Below are 15,729 nucleotides of genomic sequence, written 5' to 3'. Positions count from 1 at the left end.
GAAAGAGGGTACGTTCAGACCCATCCTGGACCTCAAGTCGGTCAACCGACACCTAAGGGTCCCAAGATTTCGAATGGAAACCCTGCGGTCAGTCATACATGCAATACAGCCAGGAGAATATCTCACATCCCTGGATCTGTCGGAAGCCTACTTGCACATCCTAATCCATCAGGAACACCAGCGCTACCTATGCTTCAAGGTCCTGAATCACTACTATCAATTCCGGGCACTACCCTTCGGGTTAGCCACTGCACCGTGGACCTTCACCAAGGTAATAGTTGTGGTAGCGGCGACACTCAGGAAGGAGGGAATCCTGTTCATCCTTACCTGGACGACTGGCTGATCAGAGCAAAATCACCGGAGGAGAGCCACCGAGCAACCAACAGAGTTATAACTCTACTGGAAAGCCTAGGATGGGTAGTCAATACAAACAAGAGCTCCCTACAGCCATCGCAGTCGCTGGAATACCTAGGAGTCTGATTCGACACCAAAGAGGACAAGGTCAGCTTGACCCCCACAAGGAGATCAAAGCTGCGGGACCGACTCCAGATCCTGCTGAGCGCCACCCGGCCCACAGCATGGGATTACCTACAAGTCCTCGGTCTAATGGCATCCACACTTGAAGTGGTACCATAGGCGCGAGCCCACATGAGACCCCTGCAGCGCTCACTCCTTCACGGTGGAGTCCACGATCCCAGAACTACACCTTGCATCTACCTCTATCGACCAGAGTTCGGACCCAGCTAAGGTGGTGGCTGCAGTCCAACCACATGAGCCGGGGATCAAGAATATCCTCCCCGACCTGGACCCTACTCACCACAGATGCCAGCCTGCAAGGATGGGGAGCACACTGCGAAGAGCTAACCGCCCAAGGGCGGTGGAACTAAGTCGAGTCGGGGTGGAACATCAACCGATTAGAGGCACGGGCAGTCCAGCTAGCCTGCCTGCGGTTTGCCCACAGACTTCGAAACAAAGCGGTCAGAGTGATGTCTGACAACGCCACCACGGTGGCCTACATCAACAGGCAGGGCGGAACCAGAAGCCAACAGGTATCCTTAGAAATAGCCCCCCTGATGACCTGGACGGAAGCAAATCTCCAGGGCATCTCTGCCGTCCACATCGCCGGGAAGGACAAACCATGGCAGACTTCCTCAGCAGGGAAAGCCTAAACCCGGGAGAATGGAAGCTGTCAACCACAGCCTTCAAGATGATAGTGGATCGGTGGGGGACCCCAGACATGAATCTTCTGGCAAACAGATCCAACGCCCAAGTACCCAGATACTTCAGTCGCAGGCGAGATCCACAGTCACAAGGGATTGACGCCCTGGTACAGACCTGGCCACCGGGGACCTTCCTATACGCCTTTCCCCTATGGCCCCTGCTGGGCGCAATCATTCACAAGGGTCAGCAACACAGAGGTCTAGTTCTTCTGGTGGCCCCGGACTGGCCAAGAAGACCCTGGTACGCAGACATGAGAAGACTACTGGCAGGGGACCCTCTACCCCTGCCCCCACACAGGGACCTACTACAACAAGGTCCCATCCTTCACGAGGATCCAGCTCAATTCTCTCTTACGGTCTGGCCATTGAGAGGGCCCGACTGAGGAAGAAGGGATACTCGGGGGCAGTAATAGATACCCTCCTCCGAGCACGCAAGTTCTCCACATCGCTAACATATATAAGGATCTGGAGAGTATTTGAGGCCTGGTGCGAAGATCACAACATCAAACCACACTCCTCTAAAGTCCCCATAATTTTGGAATTCTTACAGAATGGACTCCAGAAGGGCCTGTCCCTCAACTCAATCAAGGTACAGGTGGCAGCGCTGTCATGCTACGGCCCCAGGAACAAGGGCGACAGCATAGCCGCACACCCAGACATATCAAGATTCCTGAAAGGGGTCAAACACATTCGCCCACCACTAAAGTGGCCAGTGCCCCTGTGGAACCTCAACCTCGTCCTGGAATTCCTAGCGGGACCCACCTTCAGACCCCTCCGAGGCCTGTCTCTCCGTCTACTAACCCTAAAGATGGTGTTCTTGCTGGCCGTATGCTCTGCCCGCCGCATTTCAGAGCTACAAGCACTGTCCTGCCGTGATCCACTTCTCAGAATCACCCCGGGGACCATCCATCTACGCATGGTCCCCTCCTTCCTCCCCAAAGTGGTCTCACACTTCCACCTCAACCAAACCATTTCACTACCAACGATGGAAGGTGTGAAGTAGTCGGAAGAAGGCCGGTCTCTACGCCATCTCGACATCGGCAGACTACTATCCAGATACCTGGAAATGTCAGAACCGGTACGAAAGACGGACCACCTGTTCGTCCTGCACAGCGGGAAGAAGCAAGGGGAAGCGGCCTCACGGGCAACCATTGCTCGCTGGATCAAAGAAGTCATCAAAGCCCATTCCACCCTCTGGTGGAATGGGCCTTGACCTGTAGAGGTGGTGGTTTTTTTCTGCCCAGGCGGTTTCCTGGGCAGAAACCAGAATGCTGTCACCTGCCGAGATCTGCAGGGCGGCAACGTGGTCCTCCATCCATACCTTCTCCAGATTCTACCGTCTGGATGTCCAGGCTCGGGAGGACACAGCATTTGCAAGAGCAATCCTTATTGGACCACGGGCAGCCTCCCACCCAGTTTGGGAGTAACTCTTGTACATCCCATTGGTCCTGAGTCCATCTGCTACACGCTAGGAAATGGAGAAATTACTTACCTGATAATTTTGTTTTCCTTAGTGTAGACAGATGGACTCAGCTGCCCACCCTCAGCTGCCGTTATACATGGTCGTTCATCGAATCAAGGTAAGCCATGTTTTACTTAACATAGGGTATCCACCCTGCCGGGTGTCGACGCTTCCGGTTGAGGACACTGGCGGTCTCCAGCTATAGTCGATCAACCAATTCAATCTAATCAGAGTAAACACATTAAGTTAATCAATCGGTCAGTCACACATATATCCATAATGCTTTGCAAGGAAGAATACTGAGATTCTGCACTTCCTGCAGGGGTATATGTACTAGGTGCTGACGTCAGATTGAAATCTGATCCGTCTCCAACTGCTAGCACGAGTACACTATACCCATTGGTCCTGAGTCAATCTGTCTACACTAAGGAAAACAAAATTATCAGGTAAGTAATTTCTCCAATACTAACTTTGGATGTATAACATACTAACTGGTGGTGTACTGTATGTACAGTGTTTTGTGCCAGACATGGATACAGAATTCTAGAAGAATATTCTGATAAAATAATAAGGGCTGGCCTAGTGGCAGTGCTGTGTGCTTCCATGTGAAAGAGTTTGGATATGATTCCCAGCTCAGGTATTCCATTCCTGGATCGGATGGGGGGGATGTTGTAGAAGTGGGGGGAGGGGGGGAGGAGTCCCAGACATATCACAATGATGATATCTAGTGGCCAGATTTAGAACCCATGATTATAAGGTTATGGAAGGAGCCCTGGTGCATGGCCCTCAGCCGAGGACTGTAACTGCAATGACTGGGCTAAGTGAATCGGGGAGGATATGTAAAATAGGAGCAGAATCCACTGGCTGGTGAAAACTGAGGCTCAAAGTGCTAGATCCCAGCCCTGGTTCTGACTGAGCTGAAAGCTCAAAGCAGCAGGAGAAAAACTTCTGACTCTCTCCACCACCAAAAGAGAGAAAAACCTCTTAAAGAAAATGAATGGCGAACATGATCTGTTCTATTTTACTGCAGCAAAAGTCTGAAGAGGAAGAAAACCCAAAGCATGTGGAGATTCAGAAGACAATGGACTCTCTCTTCCTAAAACTAGATGCTCTTTCTAACTTCCACTTCATACCGAAACCGGTTAGTAGGTCAACATTTTTAACTAGTTTAGGAATACAAGAGAAGAAAATGGATTTAGATTACGCTAAGAGAAAAGCACTATATTCCATGAAATTCTCTCGTATGCACTAACAATGATACATAGGGCGTTATGTCTAACGGAATATCTTTTATTAATGTATAATTTGCTCAGGCAAAATTGGGAGAAACCAAGCCAAGCTTCTGTTACAAATTTCAGATATGCTAGAAATGTATACAAGACTAAAACTAAACAATTGGGAGGGGTGAAATGGTTGACATTTCCTTTTAAAAGAATGGAATTGTAGTAGTAAAGACTGCAGACCGAAGCAAGAGAATTGACTCTTCCTGTGGCACTGCTTGTTATGTTTCTGATGTTCTATTTTTATATCTGTACTGCTGTACCATCACTGGAAATAGATATCAGCCATGGTTGATTGTGAGCATGTGTGCCTGTTTTAATTTACATTTTTGTCGTCTTTTTTTTTTTTTTGCCAGCCTGTACCAGAAGTGAAGATTGTTTCAAATCTCCCAGCAATAAGTATGGAGGAAGTAGCGCCAGTCAGCCTCAGTGAAGCTGCCCTCCTGGCTCCAGAGGAAGTCAAAGTATGCACTCCCATTACAAAGTAACAATACATGTCTTCCAGCAGGGACTGAGTTGGGGTTTGTACCTCATGTGTACAGCTTAAACCATGTTTAGCAGAGAGTGGGAAACAATAACTTGTACTTAGTTATCTTGTCTGCCTTTCCAGCTGCTGTCTCCTGTTCTCTGATGGTGGGTTGGGGTGGAGTAAGGTTTTGGATAATCTGGCAGAGGAATATCATCCCTTCATATTTCATGTCAGACTATTTTTTTAAGTGAAAAGATCATCAAATTTATTAAAAATATTTTATTTATGAATATCTGCTTAAAATACCAGTTAGTTCAAAACCATTCTTTTTTTAAATTCAGTGCAATAATGCTTAATTGTAAAATATGAAAAGTCCAAAAAACAGTAAAGGTGAAGCACCTCATGATTCCAAAAAGGATATTTCTAAATCCATTCAAAACGTTTCCACATTCCAAAGGGTGTACCAGGCTTCAAATCATGCTGAAAACAGTCGCTGTCCAAAAATGTGGAACATGCAAGGCACCATTAAAAGGATTTTTTTTTAAACACTTCTGATACCCAGCAGCCGCATCAAGGAGAGTAGCTATAAATCATAGCAGATCTTCAGCATAATAACACGCAAGATAAATCATTTCAAAATGCCATCACAGCAGAAAAGCATTTGGTTTGCAGAACATTATTAATCTTGCATGTTTGAACTTTTCAGATTTTACAATTTTTACTACATTGAGTTGTTTTTTTTGTGATAATTTAGCACATACATGCATAAGTAGGTACGCCTAAAGTTTTGTCTATATTTGTGTATATTTGTCTATATACACAGTTTTTAAAATACCACATATCACTGCCCCAAAAGTACATGGACACGTTTTAGTACCCGCATGGGTTTTTAATGCAGGGATCTGGATAGCTTATACTTCTAGTTCAGAAAAGTACATACACACACTTTGTGCATTAGACAATTGTTGCATGCATATAATAGCCCTCAGTTTATGCGCAGAGGCAGGTAATTTTATAAAGTTGGCTGATGTATGCACATACTTTTGTTTAATATATTTGTTATATATATGTCCATCTGTCTACACTAAGGAAAGCAAAATTATCAGGTAAGTAATTTCTCCAATTCAGTATCAGAATAATCAAGAGAATAGATGTATAATTCAAGAAAACATTTATATGTTCTTTAATTCACAAAATCTTCAATACCGTGAACACATATCTTAAAATCTACATATAACACATTCAAAATCTGATACAGTAAATAAGTACATTGAAAACCATCCTACTTTAAAAATTATGTACTATGTAAAACCTTTTGAATGTGTTTATATGTAGATTTTTGGATGAGTTCATTGTATTGAAGATTTTCTGAATATATAAATGTCTTATTGAATTATACATCTGTTCTCTTAGTTTGATTCTGATGATTAGACAGCATGCCAAACCATCCAAGCTCTTCATTTAACAGTTAAATTGAGGATATTTATTTACTTTTCTTTCCCTTTAAGTAGATGAAGTATCTTGGGTATCCTAAAGGGAGGAGGGTGGGTAGCCTTAGTGATACCAAGCCTCTGAAGGTGTCAGGGTGGCTGTGAGGTGTGCAGTGCACAGCATGACCTCCCTACAGCCTCAGAATGTGATTGCAGACAGTTTTATCACAGCTCAACCAGTTTGCACAGAACACTTGGTAAGGTGCCATCTCTCCCTTTTCTTAGGAAAAAAACAAAGCAGGTGATGTGAAAACGGATGCAGAAAAGACGGCCACAGACAAAAAAAGGGAAAGACGGAGGAAGAAGCAGCTGAAACGTGTCAAGCTACGAGAGAGAGAGAAGCGGCAGAAACTTCTGGAAAAATCAAAACCCAAAGAAGCACAAAATAGATTCAACAAGCAAGTCCCAGCAGCCAAATTAAAAAAGCTTACAAAGGAAGGCAAAGCTACTTTGCTTACAGTAAGAAATACTTTGAATGCTTTGTTCTCTAATAAGGTGATTCACCTTCTAAAACCGAGCTTCTGCATTTTATTTTATTTATGGATGTCCTGAAAAACCTGGCTGGCTGTGGAATCACCGGGACAAGATTGGGATGCCCTGTTCTAGGACTCCAGTTACATAGTAGGGGATACAGGCTCTTTTTTTATCTTTTAATATCTGTGCTCCACATTCCAGTGGGAGCTCTGACAGGAGAGGATCACCTTGCTGGTGGCTGAAAGGAATCAGTAAATTTTTGCTTGGGACATTGTCTTTTTCAAAAGTATTGAGGCAAAGTTAACTATTTGGGAATATTATTTAGTGTGTTTGTGCTTTTAATAGTAAGGCAGTGAATAAACAAGTTAGACTGTATTTTAAATGGTCAGTCAGTAAGGCAGCTAGTAAGCAGTAGTTAGTGTGTGTATTTATAAAAGTCTGTAAGGCAACTAGTAAGCAGAACTGAGTGTTTGTATTTAAAAAAAAAAAAAAAAAAGTAGCCAGAAGCTATGTACCTAAGTAAAAAGGTTGAAAAGTTCAGTTCAGTTACTCACCTTGGAAAGGTGTTGAGGTAGTGTGATTTGGTTTGATTAGGTACCAACATTTGATGATCTAAATTGTGAGTCCAAAGCGGGTTAGAAACAGGGTAACCGCGGCCGTGCTTTACTGTATAGGCCTGCAAGAGAGCAGTGAGTCACTCTGGCACAGGATTTGGTGAGAGAGGTAACTGTGGTAGGGCCGCTTGGCAATAGTGATCATAATATGATCAAATTTGAATTAATGACTGGAAGAGGAACAGTATGCAAATCCATGGCTCTCGTGCTAAACTTTCAAAAGGGAAACTTTTTGATAACATGAGAAAAATTGTTAGAAAAAAACTGAAAGGAGCAGCTACAAAAGTAAAAAGTATGCAAGAGGTGTGGTCATTGTTAAAAAATACCATTCCCTGTACGTACCCAGATCAGTCCAGACCGTGGGTTGAGCCTCCTTTCCAGCAGGTGGAGACAGACTAAAACTGAAAAGGGTATCCTATATGAGGACAGAGCCTATCCTGTAACCCTTCAGTATTTGTCTGTCTCCAGCAGGTGGATCAGCTCACCCTTCTGTCTCCTGATTTAGGCTAGTCAGCCTTCTTTTCTTTCTTCTGGATCAAGCAAGTACTTCTTCCTTAGGGATCTTGATTGGATTTCTTCTGTAAAAAAAAAAAAAAATTAGGGAAGGAGTCTAACTTTTTTTCTGTACAGGAGACAGTCCCATCTCCTGGCTCTTGCCGGACTCAGGGGGGCTTCACCCCTTGTGCGGAACATAGCCTGAGTCCATGATTGCTTCCAGGTATGGGGACCGAGGCTGGTGATCCAGTCTTTCGTCTCCCCCCCCTCTGGCTGCCTAGGGAGCATAGGGCTCCATTGTGTGCTCATTCTGAGTTAAAAAAAAAAATAAAAAATTAATTGAAATAATAAAATTGATAAAATAAATTAAATTCTAAAATATTAGTAATTTTATTCTTTGACCATTACCTGGGATCGAACCGGCAGCCAGACAGGCAGGAGCGAGCAGGCTTCACTCCCTTGCCTCTGTTCCTGCCGGCGGGCTGCCAATCAAGGCTATTTTTAGCTTTTTTTTTTTTCTTCAGCGTGGCTCCTCTTCATTGCAGATGCCACAGCCAGCAGCCTGCCTTGCTTGTGGGCAGCCCTTGTCGCACATATCGCGCAAGGGGCTCTGCTCAGCCTGCCTGCCGGGTGAGAAAGGCCCCTCCTCGGCAGGGCAGGCAAATTTAGCTCGGGATTGAATCCCCAACGCATGGCCAGGCCGTTCCCAGGTCGGCAAAGCCCGGGAATAGCGGACATTTTGGGTTTTTCGGCAGCTCCCGATTCGGAGCTGCCTGGAGCAGGGGAGCCGATTTGAGCCCCAAGGCCCCCCTGTATGTGGTCCCTGACCTCCCCCCCCCCGGGAAATCCAGGGCTCGTTTTTCATCTGATTTTGTCCTCCTCCTGCATAAATCTTGGTTGTTTAAACAAGCCTTTCCCGAACCTAACTGAGGCACCACAACAACTATTGAGAGACCCTTAGCACTATGTAAATAATTGCTCATCCTACTGTAAAGTTACTCTAGCTTGTCTCCTTCTTCCCCCAGTTCTAGCACCCTTGTTTTATTGTAACCTTTTTGCTCCTCTTCACTTGTTAAATGTTCAAGCCGTTTTACACCCCTTGTTAACTGAAAACCAGCATGATGTGATTGTGTCATGAATGCCGGTAAAATAAATAAATCTTATCTGGCTAGCTTGCAGGAGGAGGAGAGTCGTCGTTTCTCCCCCCCCCCCCCCCCCCCCCCCGCTAAAAATTCCACGCCCTGCGTCATTACCTGCTTGCCCGGCCGCAGAGCCTTCGGGGGTCGGTGCGGGTGCAGGTGGTTCCGAGGGTGGCCCCTGTCCCTGACCCCCCTGGTGGCTCCGGTTCTTCCGGATCCCGATCCCACTTCGGATTTGGCTAGCACCCTTCCCCCCCCCCTGGAGGGGGACGATCCCAGGGTTCTCCGCATGTTCCAGCGGGAGAAGTTGGAGCCCCTCATCCCCTTTGTCCTCCAGGAACTGGGGCTGGAGGGACTCCCTGCGGATACCCTTACGGCCTCCTTGCCCAAGAATATGGACCCAGTCCTGGCGGGTCTCAGGGCTCCGACAAGCGCCTTTTCATCTTATGCACAAGTTGCTACTCTTGCGTGAATGGGAGGCTCCCGAAGCGGGACTCCGGGGGTGGGCTATGGATAAGTTCCACCCCCTCCTGGAGGAATGCTTGGATATGTTGAAAATTCCCACCGTGGACTCCTCGGTCTCTGCGGTCACCAAGCACACCACTATCCCTGTGGTGGGATCGACGGCTCTGAAGGACGGACAGGACGCAAGCTCGAGGCCCACATGAAACGTATTTTTGAAGTCCTGGCTCTGGGGGTCCGGATGACTATCTGCAGCAATCTCATGCAGCGGGCAGGTCTCAGGTGGGTTCAACAATTACTCGGCACCCAGGACCTCCCGCCTGCAGAGGCGGAGCAGGCTGAACGTCTGGAAGCCGTCATCGCATATGGGGCTGATGCGCTCTATGACCTCCTCCGCATCCAGGCGAAGGCGATGGCCTCAGCGGTCTTGGCCAGACGACTCCTCTGGTTGTGCAATTGGTCAGCCGACCCGTCCTCCAAGGCACGGCTAGGCACGTTGCCCTTCAAAGGTAAGTTGCTCTTTGGAGAGGACCTTGAGAAGCTTATTGATTCCTTGGGGGAAAACAAGGTTCATAAGCTTCCGGAGGACCATCCGAAACAATCACGCTCCTTTACTCCCTCACGTCCTCGCATCAGGGACGGAGGAGGTATACGCCCCGCAGACGAGGGGGCTCCTCTAGGGGTTATTCTTCTCTGTCTCAATCTTGGTCGCAGCCCTTTCGGGGGCGTCGTTCCTTTCGCGAGGGCCAGTCTTTGCACTCCACCCCTAAGCCTGCCACACAATGAAGTTCAGTCGACCCATTCCTCGGTCCCTTTTCTGGGCGGCGACTTCTCCTTTTTCTTCGAGGAATGGGTCAAACTCACGTCGGACCAGTGGGTCCTCGACTTTGTCCGAGACTGTTATGCCTTCGAACTTGTTCGTGATCTACCGGATCTCTTTGTATTCTCCCCCTGCGGTCAGCTCAAGCGGGAGGTGGTAGAGCAAACCCTCGCCAGACTTTTGGGTCTGGGGCAGTTGTCCCAGACCCGAAAGCGGAGCTCGGCGCAGTCCAGTATTCTATTTACTTTGTGGTCCCCAAGAAGGACGGGGCTTTTCGACCAATCTTAGACCTCAAGAGGGTCAACAGGGCCCTCAAGGTCCCACATTTTCACATGGAAACCTTGCGAGCAGTCATCGCGGCAGTTTGCCCTGGAGAGTTCCTCGCCTCGCTCGATTTGACAGAGGCGTATTTCCATATTCCGATTCACCACGATTACCAGAAGTATGTTCGCTTCCACATCTTCAACTGGGATTTCCAGTTTCGGGCGCTGCCTTTCGGCCTCCCAACCGCACCTCGCACCTTCACCAAGGTCATGTGATGGTGGCGGCGGCCCTTCGCCGGGAAGGAATCCTAGTCCACCCCTATCTGGACGACTGGCTCGTCATGGCCAAGTCTGAGGCTCTTTGCCGACAGGCGGTGGATCGGGTATTGGCTCTCCTCGCGTCCCTCGGGTGGATAGTGAATTTTTCCAAGAGCAATCTTCAGCCCTCCCAGGAGTTAGAGTTCCTGGGAGCCCACTTCGACACTCGAGTGGGCAAAGTGTTCTTACCTCGTGCGAGGGCCCTCAAGTTGATTGGCCAGATTCGGAATCTTCTCTCGCTGCCTCTCCCAACGGCCTGGGACTACCTGCAGGTCTTGGGGTCCATGGCTTCCACCATTGACCTAGTTCCCTGGGCCTTTGCTCATATGCGACCGTTACAGAAAGCTTTGCTATCCCGTTGGCAGCCGGTGTTGGAACAGTTTCACATAGTCCTCCCGCTTTTGGGCTCTACTGTCGCCGCCTTGCAGTGGTGGCTTTCGCTTCCTCATCTTCTCCGGGGAATGCCCCTTCAAGCTCCACAGTGGACGATAGTTACCACGGATGCCAGTCTCTTGGGCTGGGGTGCGGTCTGCCTGTCCCAGACCACCCAGGGGATCTGGTTGCTGACTCAGACTCGCTGGCACATCAATCGGTTGGAGGCTCGGGCGGTGCGTCTGGCTCTGCAGGAGTTCCTGCCCCTGATACGCGGCAAAGCGGTGAGGGTGCTGTCCGACAACTCCACCATCGTGGCTTACATCAATCATCAGGGGGACCCCTGCAGTCGCCTGGTGGCCCTAGAAGCCAGCCATCTCTTCGCCTGGGCAGAAAGTCACCTGGATTGCCTGGCGGCCTCTCACATCGCAGGCAAGAAGAATGTTCAGGCTGATTTTCTCAGTCGCCAATCGCTCGATCCGGGAGAGTGGGAACTCTCAGAAGCAGCCATGGCTCTGATTGTCGACAGGAGGGGTCCCACTCACCTGGACCTCATGGCGACCTTGCGCGATGCCAAGGCCAATCGGTTCTTCAGCCGCTGGAGGGAGCACAGCTCGTAGGGCGTGGATGCTCTGGCTCTCCCCTGGCCCGTGGACATCCTTCTGTACGTGTCCCCCCCCCCCCCCCCCCCCCCCCCGTGGCCCCTGGTGGGCAAAGTTCTCAGGAGAATAGAACTCCACAGAGGACCAGTGGTTCTGGTAGCACCCGAATGGCCTCGCAGGCCATGGTTCGCGGATCTCATCAACCTGGCGACGGACGGACTTCTTTGGCTAGGCCATCTTCCTCGTCTGCTCCGGCAGGGGCCCGTATTTTTCGAACAGTCTGATCGCTTTTGTCTAGCGGCCTGGCTTTTGAACGGTGAAGCCTGAGGCGTAAGCGCTATAGGGAGGATGTTATCTCCACCATGCTCCGAGCCCGGAAGCAGTCGACTTCTCTAGCCTACGTGCGCATTTGGAAGGTCTTTGAGACTGTTTGTGAGGAGTCAGGTGTCTCGGCACGCTCCGCCCTGGTCTCGGTTCTTTCTTTTCTACAGAAGGGTCTTTCCAAGGGCCTTTCCTTCAATTCCCATGCACGTGCAGGTTTCCGCTCTCGGCTCTCTCCTTAGTCGGGTCGAGGGTCATCCCTTAGCGGACCACCCGGACGTGGTTCGGTTCCTGAAGGGAGTCAAACACCTGCGTCCTCCTGCTCGCCATACTTGCCCGTTGTGGAGTCTCAATCTGGTCTTCCGGGCCCTCTGCTGCCCCGTTCGAACCTCTCAGTCGGGCTACGTTAAAGGACCTTACGCTCAAGGTGGTTTTCCTTGTTTCTATCTCCTCTGCTCGGCGAATTTCCAAGATTCAAGCGTCCTGTCGGGAACCCTTTTTGCGCTTCTCCGATTCAGGTGTTTCCCTCAAGACGGTGCCTTCTTTATTGCCGAAGGTTGTCTCCACCTTCCATGTCAACCAGTCGGTAGAGCTTCCAGCTTTCTCTCCAGAGGAGGTTACAGGTACCGCTGGAGGCGATCTTCGTAAACTGGATGTAAAATGAGTCCTATTCGGGTATCTTCAGGTCACCAATAACTTTCGGGTCTCGGACCATCTTTTTGTCCTCTGGAGTGGTCCCAATCGGGGCAAACCGGCTTGTAAGACCACTATTGCATGAAGGAGGCCATTTCCTCGGCCTATCTCTGCCAAGGTTGGGCAATTCCGGAGGGCCTAAAGGCTCATTCGCTACGTTCTCAAGCTACTTCCTGGGTGGAAAACCAATCAGTCTCTCCGCAAGAGATTTGCAGGGCCGCCACATGGACGTCCCTTCATACTTTTGGTCGACACTATCGTCTGAAGGTGCAAGCACCGGTTTTTGGTTCCTTTGGGCGGCAAGTGCTTCGAGCGGGACTGTCTCAGTCCCACCCGGGATAGGGAAGCTTTGGTACATTCCATGGTCTGGGCTGATCCGGGTACATACAGGGAAAGGAAAGTTAGTTCTTACCTGTTAATTTTTGTTCCTGTAGTACCAAGAATCAGTCCAGACTACCTGGGTACCATCAAGCTAGGTCGAGAGAACATTGCACAAATCTCATCTTTTGGGTGAGTTTCCTCACTCCGAGGTTCATCAAATCTTCACAAGAGAGCACTGTTCTGTTCGTATGTTTCACTTTGAATGTCAAAGGGGCCCTAACCCCCTACACTAATACCTAAACCTCACCTCGAGTTACTAGGTGGGTCTCTCTCTCTCTCCTCCCCTCCCCCGGCCTGGATAGCTAGGCTGGTACTCTGGGAGCTTCAAAGCTACTAAAACAGGCCTGTGAGCAAAATGCGATGAAGCCTTAAGGCTACTGAAAAAGGTGTAGCTAAACTTGGAGTTAAAGTCGTGCGATAGGACTTCACAATGGTTAACCCAGCCCATTCCCGCCCCTAACTCCTCCTCTTTTTTGGATTTGCATCGCACCATACGTTATGGTGCTATCGCATGCGAACATGCCTTATAGCATTTTGATAAATGACCCCCTAAGTCTTCAGCTGTGCTTGTTATAGCAAACTCACAGGCATTGAGCTTATTGGTTTTCAGCTTGTCTCTCTAAAGAGAGAGTTGTGCTGGAATTTCAAGAGCTAAGAGAGATTTGTAAATCTGAAGAGGGTCTGATTGTCCTGTTGCAAGTCACAGAGCCTGCCTTTGCCCAGACTTAACTTCCTGTGATGGGCACTGCTTCCATGCTGCACAGTACAGGCTGTTATAGAAACAGGAAAAAAGTAGACTGTGTGTCTTTACTAACTGGCTGGTATTCTACAAACTGCTGCCCCATCACAAGTATTGGAGTTTATTTTTTCTGAATTTTCTCTTACACTCCATGTCGTCATCAGCATTGTTGTGGTTGGTTCCTTTATGGGCATTCGTGGTACAGTTATTTTTTTTTCTGCATGGCTTATAAATACATTCTGAGAATTAAGCTTCTCTGCTGAAGCACCAATTCCACACATATGCTCCAAAAAGTTTGTGTTTACCAGATGTTAAGTTGTGCTTTATCTAAACAGCAAAAACCTAAACAAATCCCAAAATACCAGCATCATTCTAGGTTTTCAGTCCTAATTTGCCTGGCCTCCTATAGAGGAACGTGGTTTTTTTTTTTTTTTAAGGAGCACCTGATCTGTGAGAAGGCAAGTAAGTGCTGGGGCGAGGGTAGGCAACTCCGGTCCCCAACAGCCACAAACTCACCAGGTTTTCAAGAAATCCACAATGAATATTGCTGAGGCACATTTGAATACAGTGGAAACAGTGCACATAAATATCGTGTGCATATCCTGAAAACCTGATCTGTTTGCAGCACTTGATGACCAGAACTGGTTATCCCTGTGCTACAGGAAGATAACATGCCTTATTGGGGAGGACAGTGAATTGCCAAGCAGAAGCGACTGTTAAGAAATTAAGAAAATTGAACTTGGACCAAATATGTAACTTTAAAAATTAGATTAGTATATTTTAAGAATACCTGTGTTAGACCCATTGTGTAGCAATTTTGCGGTCTCTTAAACAGGCTTCAGTGGACTTGGTCCCTGATCTTCATGGCAGGTCCTCATCCTGCTCCACATGAGGATGTGAGAGCCACTGTCTATGCCTACAAGCAATCTGGGCAATCTCCACCATCCTGTCACCCTGATAGCAAATATCTCCTAGTGCCAGAGCAGCATTGCTGATGAGTTCAAGGAGCAATGCTGTCCCCAGCCAGAGTGGCCCTTAGACTATTGATTATAGAATTTTTACTGTTGATTAGGAAAATATGCAGTGATAACTACTGTCTTGGAAGAGATTGTAAGCTCTGTGGGGATAGGGAAACACTTATAGTACTTGAATGTAATCCGCTTTGATGTACGCTTTGAAGTGCCGAAAAGCGGAATATAAATATCTAAATAAATAAACTATTTATTTTATTACAGGACCAAGGGAAGGATAAAGCTTTGAAGTCATCACAAGCATTTTTTTCTCAGCTACAAGATCAAGTCAGATCACAGCTTAAAGTTGCCAAAGTAGAACAGAAGAAATCCAAGAAACAACAAATACTTTCTGCTCATAAACTTAAACTATAACACATCATTTTTTAAGGCCATCTTGTACATACCATTCAAAAAAATTGTCTCACAGTGGGTGTGTAAATCACACAGTTTATTTTATAATAAATAGTTATCTGAACATTTGCCTGGGTTTGCATTTTGTTTTTAAAGATGCCTGCATGTGTTGGGGGAGGGGGATGGTAAGGGAAATGGACTTAAGGATGGGGAGGAGGGATTGGAGTATAAGAGCTACTGGTAAACAGGAGCATAAATGACAAATAATAACAAGAAGGATATGGGGAGAGAGGTCAAGAATCAGAGGACAGAGATTTATAGAAATAAATGGAAGAGAGATGAACAGAAAAACAAAAAAATGAACATAATGACGAATGAAAAAAAGCACCAGGAGGAAGACCAACTCGGATAGGAACAAGCAAGACATCTTTGGAAGACAGGGAGCAGTATAAAGGCAGGAAAATACATTCCTGTCAGTTGTTGCTTTTTAAAGTATCTGGAGGGGTGGGGGTATGCAATGTGCTGGGTTAGAGGTGGTCTAGTACTTTATTTTCAATAATAATATTTAGGAATTAGTTTTCTATGGTAATGTTGCACTTAATTCAGTTGACTTTCTTTTTTCCAGCCATTAATGTGATGGGTAACATAATTGCAAGGTTAATCCTCTATTCCTTACTTTTATTAAAGCTTGATGAATGTCAGTGTTAGAAAAACTCTCTTATCTTACCTGGGAACTTTGTGTAAGAAAGTG

The 15,729-nt window shown here is 47.5% G+C and overlaps 1 protein-coding gene across 1 annotated transcript in view; it reads left to right on the top strand.

Annotated features, from left to right (window-relative positions):
- MPHOSPH10 (M-phase phosphoprotein 10) overlaps window positions 1-15,106 on the top strand; it is a 40,435-nt gene extending 25,329 nt beyond the window's left edge. The window contains exons 8-11 of the mRNA XM_029575780.1: window positions 3,713-3,823; window positions 4,319-4,426; window positions 6,147-6,380; window positions 14,850-15,106. Of these exons, the coding sequence (XP_029431640.1) occupies window positions 3,713-3,823; window positions 4,319-4,426; window positions 6,147-6,380; window positions 14,850-14,999 (603 nt within the window). The 3' untranslated portion in view covers window positions 15,000-15,106. The remainder of the gene's footprint in view (window positions 1-3,712; window positions 3,824-4,318; window positions 4,427-6,146; window positions 6,381-14,849) is intronic.
- Window positions 15,107-15,729: the final 623 nt, after the last annotated feature.

This window comes from Rhinatrema bivittatum, chromosome 13, assembly GCF_901001135.1.
Source record: "Rhinatrema bivittatum chromosome 13, aRhiBiv1.1, whole genome shotgun sequence".
Classification (NCBI taxonomy): Eukaryota; Metazoa; Chordata; class Amphibia; order Gymnophiona; family Rhinatrematidae; genus Rhinatrema; species Rhinatrema bivittatum.
This window is presented reverse-complemented; position numbering and strand designations above follow the sequence as displayed.